The 11,093-nt window shown below is 40.0% G+C and overlaps 1 protein-coding gene across 1 annotated transcript in view; it reads left to right on the top strand.

Annotated features, from left to right (window-relative positions):
* Positions 1-9,651, top strand: part of hs6st3b (heparan sulfate 6-O-sulfotransferase 3b) — an 86,609-nt gene extending 76,958 nt beyond the window's left edge. The window contains exon 2 of the mRNA XM_086266611.1: positions 3,975-9,651. Within this exon, the coding sequence (XP_086122737.1) occupies positions 3,975-4,743 (769 nt within the window). The 3' untranslated portion in view covers positions 4,744-9,651. The remainder of the gene's footprint in view (positions 1-3,974) is intronic.
* Positions 9,652-11,093: the final 1,442 nt, after the last annotated feature.

Below are 11,093 nucleotides of genomic sequence, written 5' to 3' on the forward strand. Positions count from 1 at the left end.
TGCAACAAAAATGTCTTTATCTCTTTGTGGTGTAGCATGAATTTGTGGTTTAACCTCTTGAGACCCCGTGTCCTCTTATGGGAACATTCCATTTAGGTTTTTCTGTACTTTCTGCTTCATTCTGCTTAATAAAGCGTTTCATCGTAAGTTGTGTCCCAAATTCAACAAGTGGCACAAAAACAAACCAATGGAGGCCCAGTAGAGTGCAATCAGATAAAGAGTTTATTAAGAACACACGTGCGGGAAGAAGTACACAGCATCACATCTGCGGACTTCTGCCAAAAATACACAGAGAATGGTTTATATATCATCAGGGTTAAACGCCCCTTCTGGCGTTCTATAACATATTTTTGTATTTCTAAGAACATCATTTGCATCTTGTACAGACAATGAGACAATTTTGAGAGCTAAGGTCAGACACAGAAGTTCCTCTTTCTAACATCTTTTCCCAAATATGGCGATGATTTCAGGCCCTGGAGATACCCGTGGACATTTCTTCTTTTTGACCCATCTTCTGTCTTCTGTTGCTAAGCAAACTCAAGTGCCACAGGTTACAACAAGAAGCTGAATACATTCAGGCCTTCACTCAAGCCTGTTTCTAGATTATATGCACTATATGTGTTTTGTAAGCGTGTATATGCACTTTTAACCTTCTATAGATCCAAGTCACCTACACAATAGATTGTGAAGACATCGCGCTTCACAAAGCTTAAAACCTTCTTTAATAGACTGAGCATCAACACTGAATGAGCACAAACATGCAATGTGTATAAAATGGTCTTAGCTGTACCTGTAATAAAAGGTTAATGTAAAGTCAGCAGGTTTTAATAAACATCTTAATGCAGTATCAATACTATAGATTATATCATTAATGATGCAGAATATATCGTAGCCATAAAATAATTTCTTTAATTCCACAGTTGCAATGGTGACAAAAAAAAAGCACAAAAACTTGCTGTCAACCTAAGAAGTGATGCCTTTTTAAAATTACTTTCGGTTCAGAGATGATCTTTCATTTTTATAATAATCAGGTCTAGCTAATCCCAGATAGCTTGGAGAAATTAAAAATGCATCCCAAACAAGATCTCAGGAGGTTGCGATTCTTCCTCTAAAACTAAAGGCCTTTTTTATGATTTTTAAAATGCAGAATGTTTTCTGTTATCGTTTCCTGTATTTACTAATACAGTACTATCACATCACCATGACATTGCCTTTGATGGGGCCTGTTTGTCTTTTTGTCCGTGTGTACTAAACAGCAGACTCCATAGCTCTATCGTGCTAAGTCTAAAACTCTGCACTGAACCTTTCTGCTTCTTTTTTGTATTTTTTTGTATTTTTTTGTGTTTTTTTCCTGGCTTTGTTGTGCACAGGAAGAACATTGCATTATATTTTGATGTGTCCCTATAACACCACCACTGAAGTACATCAGCACACTACTCTAAGCACCACAATTTTTTTAGTATTCTTTCTGAGTTCTTCGAATATATTTTTTTTATTTGTTATTTGATTCACTTTGAATGCCCAAGAACCTGCTTAGAATAAATATGTATGGATTACAGATACAGAGTGTGTGTTGTTCTCTCAAAAAATGCTCAAAATAGCTCTTTAATCAATTATTGAGAACATGAAGCTTATGATTTAAAAAAAAACTTTAAATGAATAACAAATACATTTTTATAGCCATTGAATCAAATTACTGCAAGACATTTTTTCTGTTGTATCTGTCAGATATAGTTTCATTCACGTGCTATCAAGCTTCTTCCATGTCCATTATATACGTCTGTATAAATTACGCTGGACTTTAATATTCCTGTCAGCACCTGCGTCTTACTCAGTTCCACTCCCTACTTTAGTTTCCATTTTTATCCATACTTTTAAATTCCTCTTTCATCTCTGTTTAATGGCCCCAGTTTAATTTGTGCTCCACTGAAGTCATGCTGCTGCTGCTGCTGCTGCTGCTGCTGCTCCTTTAGAGATGAGCATTCTGGGGCAGAATGAGCCGCAATATGCCTCCTATCCATTATTGATCCATGATTAACTAGAGTTCAGCGGGGTTTGGGATTTCAGCACGCTAAAATAGGCTGGGAAATCTTGGCAAGTGGATGCCAAGATTTGGCGCCACTTTGCCATACAAGACAAGCTGCACTTTTCCTACAACAGCCTTACAGTGTGGTTTTTTTCTGGTTTTTGTGAGAAGTAACTGTGAGGGTGGTACTGGTGTTACCACAGGTCAGAAGTAAAAGAATCCTGTCAGCGTACCCCCCCCCCCCCCCCTCGACAGCCATCTGTATCACTCAGGGAAAGCCTCCTCGAGACAGCTCTGCACACCCACTGATCCTGATGTATTTTGACATTGATGGTGCACACAACTGACCTTTGGGCTGTCGAGTGCACTCAAACAACACTTGCTGCATGTGTTTATGTCCCTAGTCTAATAAGGATGTATCTGCAGCCAGCCTACTCCAGGAGCAAGTGCCAGTATGCAGCTGCTGCTACCGGGGATGTAATGACAGCTTCTTGCCTGACTCATACTGGGTAACATTTCAGGAGTGGTGTTCCTTTGGCACTGTTAAGATGAATCTTCATCGCATAAACTCACTTGCATGTTCTTCATTTTGAATTTATGCCATTCTTACATGTGATCAACTTCATATTCTCTCTGTCTTAAAATGTTTTTAATTAAAATGGAATTAATAAAATGTTAATATGGGGGTGAAATGCCAGCTGCATGCTTGGAAGTGCCTCCGGTTTACCAAAAATTAAAGTATACCAAGTGTATTGTGTGCAGATAGTACTTCACAACCCCTTATTCTTTTCCCGTACTCAATCCTACCAGACGAATAAGCAAAGAGAACTCTTTGTGTAACTTTTTTTCCCCACTCGTGGGTAAGACTGTGCAGATATTTGCTCTTCTGAAAGCACTGAGGCAGCATTGAGAGCTGCTTTGGTCTCAGAGTGAAATCTCAGAAGTCGCACGCCACTTTACCTGCCCGGAGTGCTCTCAGGGGGGCGGCAGCGTCATTAAATATGCATGAATCTCACGGGAAATCATCTTAGGAAAGCTTTACCTAGCCAACACCTGTCTGATCTTTGTTTTTCATCTGAATGGGCTTTGACGCAGCTCCAGTACAGCATTTGCTTGTAGAGGTCAGACTGGTACGAAGGGCAGTCGTAGCATGAGTTGAGTAGGTTGTCACTGTGAAGCGAAAACGAAAATCTTCTACTTCTATATAATTTGTGCGCTCGCCCTGTGACAGCTGGGATAGGTCGCTGCTTTTTATGTTATTAGTATAGAGACTGATTGTCAACCACAGAGCTTTGTCACTCACTCTTTTTTTTCATATACACCTTTGTCGACACTGCAACAGTCTTATGCATTGAAGTCGTGATTGGTTCTTTGTTTTCCATATTGAGTGAAAATGACATTTTCACTGGCATTTTCACTTGGGTTGTGTGTGGGGGTGTTTACCATTTGTTCATCAGCAAAAAAAAAAAAAAAGAAAATCAGATGTGTTCTCTTCTATAAGCCCTGCTGTTGATAACAACAGGATACTCATTTAAATGTGCTACAGATTTCAAACGCGACAGCTGAAACCTCATTATTTTTGCAAAAATGACATGTTTAGGATTTAGCTGGGTCAGTTTTACCCACTTTCTCCATGACTATGGGTTACTCTGTGTCTTGAATCCCAATTATTCTCTGTGTTGGCAGGTGGAAGAAATCTGTGGAATGGAAACAGCCCTATTTCAGTTTTGTAAATTCATTGCTCCGGTGCAAGGGTTCAATTTTCAAGGGCAATATATAGAAACCAACTGTAACAACCTCATTAGTGAGAGTTTCAGTTTTCCAATTAGCATTCAACCTTGAAGTTTTATGCTCAGACAAAAGTCACCATCTGTCAGCACAATGTAGGGCGACCCTCTGTGATAGTGATGCGCTCACCGCTCTCTAACTGTGTTTGTTTTGGCTGCAGGAACTTCTACTACATCACCATGCTGCGCGACCCAGTCTCCCGCTACCTGAGCGAGTGGAAACATGTCCAGAGAGGAGCCACATGGAAGACCGCCCTCCATATGTGTGATGGACGTTCACCCACCCAGGACGAGCTGCCCACCTGCTACAGTGGGGATGACTGGTCCGGCGTCACCCTGACAGAGTTCATGAACTGCCCGTCGAACTTGGCGAACAACCGTCAGGTCCGCATGCTGGCTGACCTGAGCCTGGTGGGCTGCTACAACCTGTCCTCCATGAACGAAAGCCAGCGCAACCACATCCTTTTAAGCAGCGCCATGAGCAACTTGAAGAACATGGCTTTCTACGGCCTGACCGAGTTTCAGCGTAAGACCCAGTACCTGTTTGAGCGGACGTTCAGCCTGCGCTTCATCTCTGCCTTCACGCAGATTAACAGCACGCGAGCTGCCAACGTGGACCTGAGCGAGACTGTGCGCAAACGCATCGAGGACCTCAACTACTTGGACATGCAGCTGTACGAATATGCAAAGGACCTGTTCCTCCAGCGTTTCCAGTTCACCCGCCAGAGGGAGCACCAGGAAGTGCGCTTGAAGAGGCGCGAGGAGAAGCGCTGGCTGCGAGAGCAGAGAGACCAGGTCAGGCCTTGGCCGCCCAAACACAGAGGCGGTGGCAACAGAGGCGGGAGAGTGGGAGGAGGTTTTGAGAAGGAAACTGAGAGTGACTTCCCAGCCACCACCGAGGACTACACGAGCCAAGTAGCCCGCTGGTGAGGCGCTGGTCCAATAAAGAGAGAGGAGCAAGAGAGAGCGGTGGATGGAGATTCGCAGTGGACTAGTTAAAAGAAACGTTGGACTCTCTCTTGTGCATCTTATGTCTCTCTTTGTGTCTCACCATTAACCTGTCTGCTGAATCTATCTGTTTTGTCAGCTTCAGTGTGATCCGAGTGCTCCGCTATTTCTTTAAGAAAACTGCCAAGTTTGAGCCTTGCAGCAGCTCTGTCTTGGAGTACCTTTGGTGTCTTAATCTTTAAATGCTGTTTATTTTTGTCAATTAATTATCGCCCCGGTTCTTTATAAACTGTTGAATGAGATGATAAATTGGTGTGAAAGAAAAGAAGAAGAAGAAAAAAAACGCTGCTAGAGACATTGCATTGAATTCTTTTTATTTATTTATTTAGTTTATTTTGGCATTCAACATTGATGAATGTCACCGAAGTCAGCATCTACTGTATGTTGCAACTGTTAGAAAATATGACATATGAAAGTTGTGTTAGGGGAACTGGTGGTTGCATGTCACACATCCACTTTGTACTTACAACTGGGGAGAGCGATTTCCAAAAGACACACAGAGTCAAAGTGAATAGTGAAAACACTGAATCTGTTTTCCTTTAACTTAAAGTCAGGGAAACCTTCACTTCACATATTGTATGCATGCAGTACCCATCCTTTAAACCAAATTATAAAAAGGTCTGTCGCTATTGCTTTGTTTGCTGTGCAATATATATTTTATTTTCTCAAACGCAATACCTTGCAGACTTTAACCCCCCAGACAACACAAAGGCAGTCACACAGCAGTTAGATGGCATCCAGCTGAACAAAATAACTTCAGTCATTTCCTGTACTGTTGGTAGAACATTGTATCTGTGGTGGGGGAGGAGAAAAAAGGCATATTTTCTGAGTAATTCCTTTTTGAAGTAGTCAGTTGCAGAGATAAAAAGTTGGTAAATAGTACAGGTGATGAAATGTGTCAGTGTGGCTGGTATGCGGCTTGACTGTGAATGAGTTGATCAGCATTCAGTTCCCATGCTCCTCCCCGTCACACTGGCTGCTTTTACATATTTGTAGAGCTGACGGCAACTGCACTGTGGGCAGTGAGAGCGCTCTAACTCCAGCAGAGTGCCAGGATACAAAGACAAGCCTCAAAGCAGATAGTTGGAGAAAAAAAAAATGTTATTTCCTCTCCCTGATAGTTTCCAGTCCCTTGAATCCATCATGTTCTTATCTGGTTAAATAGGCTTCAGTGTGATGCTTTTTATGTTCCTTATCTCTCATTCAGTCACAACCTGTGCTTATCAAATTAAATGTTCACTAAATGTTGGCACTGGAGTCACACGGCCGCTGCTATTTTAACACTGATTTCTCGTGTTTATTCTCTAAATGCAGTTGCTTCAAAACACCTCGTGCGGTACATTTTTGTTTGATTTTGTCATGTTTGAATGATTCATCCAGCCGGTGCAGCAAATGTGTTAAATGCATACTGGTGTAGTGTTTAGAGGTGAATGGGTACACCTGCCTATATGGATATACTTCAGTTTGGCGAGTGTGTGGATGGATGGGGCAGACGAAAGATGAGGTGTATAACACATTAATAACAGTCAAGTGTTTCAAGTGTACCTAACCATGTTACAGCTCCAAACACTGAACAGCTATTTGCATCATTTAGATTTCATATAGCCATGCCATTTGTGGTGTATCAGAGGAACATTGATTAAGTGTCTGATTAATGATAATGGGGATTGCAGGACATTTTCACCCAAACAAACATTAAGGTTTTAAGTTTATTGTTTCTTTAAGTATCATAACATCTTATTTAATAAAGTACAAGTAAGGCTTTTTTTTTTTTACTGTACTTACTATTTGAATGGGTGCTTTTCATCACTGGATTATATTGACAATACCCTGGCACTCTAGCCCTGATTAAAATTATGTCTCTTGAAAAACCGCCAAAACCGATTCAGCTTAAAGGCTTTTTGAGGGAGAAAAAATACTGATCACACCCGTGGTCCAGTAAGCATCCCGTCACTCAAAACTGTGATATACATGAGACTGTCCACTCACTACAATGCTGTACTACTGTATAGTATGTACTGTATGTCTTGCATGCTGCACTGTGACATTTTCTGTACAACCATAATGACAACAAAGTTGATTTGCCTGTGATGAAACTGCTAATGCTGCATATCAACTGCATTGTTACACCCAGCTGGCGACCTGTCCTTTGCTGCGGGATTGGTGCAGCAGGTGACCAGGTGTCTCACGTTCTGTAGGTGTGCAGATTGTTCTTCATTCCCTGCCACCACGCATCCCACACATTTAGACAATGTCCCAAATTTAGACTCGATTTAATTTGGAAATTGAACACATCTCAGATAAAGCAGCTCAAAACGACATGATAATGATGTCTTAAAGGACTACTAGACAGAACAATAGCAAGAGCCCAGGAGTCTACAATCACATGAGATCAAAAACAAAGCAAAAGCTAACTTTTGTACATTTGTCATTTGCATGATTATTGCATTAGTAACATATCCCACAAATCCCACAAATTTAATTTGCCATTCATTGGCTCAAAGAGGATGTATTATTACCGGGTATGTTGTTTAAAAATGGGGATTTTTCTGAGTTTGTTTGGAAAAATATAATCAGACACATTAAAGTGAAAAAAAATGCCAAAGTGTTGCATAAACCTAACCATAAAAAAATGTTGGCCTATCAAAATCCCACAAATAACAGCACAACAGCACAGTCTGATGTCAGGAAGGGAAATAAAGTTATGAGATAAAAATCTCTGCAGAAATTGAGTTTTCAAAGGAGTTTTTATCTAAAACACTGTTGACATGAGGATGAAGGGCCAAACACACAGAAAAGACTACATTTACCAAAATGCCTGTTTATGTGTGGACAGCTTTAGTATTCCGAGTTGTGGTTATAAAAGCAATTGTGTGTAATACAATACATATTTCCTGTTGTACCATTTATTGTTGTGTGCAATCAGCACCATAATGCATAAGGTTGTAATCTAGGTAAGCTAGTGAACTAATGTGGCATGTTAGCCAACTAGCATCTACAACATGATGGGATTCTTACAGTTTTTCTACCTGCTACCAAAAAATTATAAAGCATCTAATATGAAAACAGTATCTATGGGATGGAAACAGCCATCCTGTTATCACTGACTGGTTAGGTCCTGAAGCTGTGAGCTTTTTGAATGCAGCTGTCTTGGATGAGCTGATACGTTAGCAACCTGCTTTATCATCTATTTGACACATTTTGGGACAATAATTTTCAAAAATGAACACGATTGTGTATTTAATAAAACTTGAAACTTGCAAATGAAACCAAGTATGTCTGGGAAAGTGTGTACTGAGGTCTTAGCTTAAGAGAGCAATAAAGTTGCTTTCCTAAAGACTTCCAAACCAGAACAGTCGCCAGCTGCTGGCTAGGATTTTTACTTGCAACATATTGTTTTCTTTCACAGGAAGTATTCAAGACTTCTCCTGAGATTATTTAAATGAATGGGGAGAGAGCCATTATTTTAATTTCAGTGGTCACTTGGTCATAAATAGATAGGATTTTTTTTTAAAATGCTTTAAAACGTTGGTGATTGTCCAAGAGCTTCAAAGTGTTTCTCTTTTCCGGCCTTTTTTATGTGAGCACACACTTACACGGCATTATTGCTTAATTAACAGCTCATTGCAGAGCGCCAGTCATGCTGACGTGATCAACGTCTCTGTGTCATGTCACTCTCTTATGATGTCTCTGGCTGTATTCCACGTAGCCGATTGGGCTCCTGTCCCTGTGATTTTAATGTGGTAACACCTGTGCTTTTATGACAACTAAAAGTGTGTGCTGTGCAAAAGCCTATTGTACTATATTATCTTACAGAGTTTAAATGCATTTTTAAGCACTTGGGGTATGCATTTCTACTGCTATCTAACCATAAGCTGATTTCTTTTATCGTCATCAGCTGCCAAAAGGATGTCTGTGTCTTTATATTACAGCCTCTAATTAACAGTATAGTAATTTTATTGCACAATTTGGACAGAGGTAATTGCAGTAGAAGAAAACACGGCACTGGGGAAATGTATAAAGCGTTACCATTTCTGCACTGCAGTGCTGCACTGCTGTGTGAAAGCAGAATTACAGTGTTCCCCTCATGACAGATGGCATGAGCAGAAACGCCACATAGCTACTAATGAAACACTTGTACAGACTCGGGTTTTGTATAACGTGGGTGTGCATGTGTGTTGGTATATTGGAGGAACGGGAACAGGGGGCATAGTTGTGTGGATCTGTTGTTATTTTGTTTAAAAATAAGTCATTACCTAGAAATGGTGAGTATCTGTTTTTTCAAAAAATGAGATCTCATCAGTTTATGGATCCAGTTTTTTGTTTTCTAGTTGCAAGGTGCACTTTCTTCATCGCGCTCTTATCTACCCCTTCATCTCTTTCTGGCCACAGAAAAATATATGTTTACTTGTTGAAAATGATTAAAACAAGAGTACGCCGGTGAAATTTAAGCTCCTAATCGCTGTGATTTCTGAAGATCTGCATCACCAAATGACATTCTAAAAAGACTTTCCACCAATTAGAGAGGTGTAAATAAAGTGATGAAAAAAAGCATGAATTTTCACTCTAAATTAAAACCACTAGTCCCAGGAATGTCTGACATGCCATGTTGTTAAAGGAGGATTTCAGTGAACTTGTCCATGAAAGAGTGTCTGTCTTAGAAGCTGATTAATCTGTTTTTTTTTAATGGTTTTATGTGTCGCTGGAGAGAGCACTCTTAGTGTAAGACTTTCTATGTACATATTAAAAGTCTTGTGATGAAAAAAACAATCTAAAGGCTGTTTGGCGTGTTATATTTAATCAGCCATTTTCTTGTCAGACCTTAAAAATATGAGCAAGTCCTGCTTAACACATCTGAAATAAATGCATTGAATGGCCATGAGATTATGATGTGTGCTGTTTTATCAAGCTAGGATTCGTTAACAGCTATTTATATTTTTCTTTTTATTAATTTATGCACTTGTCCACTATATATATATATATAGGACAAGGAATTTTTTGGAATTTTTACCATCAAGCATTTAATTTTCTAGAAAAAAAGTAATGATAAAAAATATTTTCTGAAGCTTGTTTTCAAAAATTCACAAACCATCCCATGCAGAATTTACACAAGTCAGTTTCAACCACTACACCTCCGTTGTGTTATCGCAGCTTAATGCATGAGTCAAGCAATTAACAGACAAATCACTGTCGTCTTACAGTATGTTGACAGAATAAATTGCAAGACTGCTTGCAACAAATTCTCGTGCGTCTTGCAAAACGTCAAAGTCACGTTGCACATGACGTATGTTTAGAATTAAAAAATACATAATTACAGATTTTATACTCAAGTGAATGTTTTCATTTGTACTGATGAGGAAGTAATATGTCAAAGTATGTACACGGCTTTCATAACACCTAATTAACGGTGGTGTTTTTATTATGATACTGTCGCAACTTTTAATTTTAACAGAAAAATCCTCTTGTAGATGTTTATTTCGTTAAAGCCAGTTGATATCAAGTGAAAACCGCAGATAATAGCAGACATTATGGATTTTCTCTAATGTATGAATATGAAAGTAGAGTATTTTTTTAAAGATGGTAAATGGCCTGTATTTGTGTAGCGCTTTACTAGTCCCTAAGGACCCCAAACCGCTTTACACATCCAGTCATCCACCCATTCACACACACATTCACACACTGGTGACGGTAAGCTACATTGTAGCCACAGCCACCCTGGGGCGCACTGACAGAGGTAAGGCTGCCGGACACTGGCGCCACCGGGCCACCCACCAACAGTAGGCAACGGGTGAAGTGTCTTGCCCAACGAACACAACAAGCCGGGGCTCGAACCGGCAACCTTCTGATTACAAGGCGAACGCCCAACTCTTGAGCCACTAAACACAAAGAGTCACACTAAACCTGATTGTTATCTAATTAGATCACTAATTTGGCAGTAAGTGCAACAATATTACCCAACAAGTACATTTATTACCCTCCTCTATGAAAACTTAGTGCCTCTGTGCTGTATTGAATTAACTGCATAAAGCACCTCACATTGCATATTACAGCTGTGTCTCTACTAACATACCCAAGCTTCTCTGTCCCCTAAGGTTTATATGGCTACTTCAGCATTTTAGCAGCAAGTCATTTCCACCCAGATGGTATGACTGTATTATCTTCAGTGTTTAACCATAGGAAGTGTGTAATGACTTGAAGATAATCGTGTTGCTTGAAATCAGTGCTTTACTTCCTCAGCTTTTATTGTCAGCGCAAAATCTGGTGCCTGACAC

This window comes from Aulonocara sp. 'chitande type north' Nkhata Bay, linkage group LG16, assembly GCF_057382095.1.
Source record: "Aulonocara sp. 'chitande type north' Nkhata Bay isolate Kocher_YH1m ecotype deep benthic linkage group LG16, A_spYH_male_GT1.1, whole genome shotgun sequence".
NCBI lineage: Eukaryota > Metazoa > Chordata > Actinopteri > Cichliformes > Cichlidae > Aulonocara > Aulonocara sp. 'chitande type north' Nkhata Bay.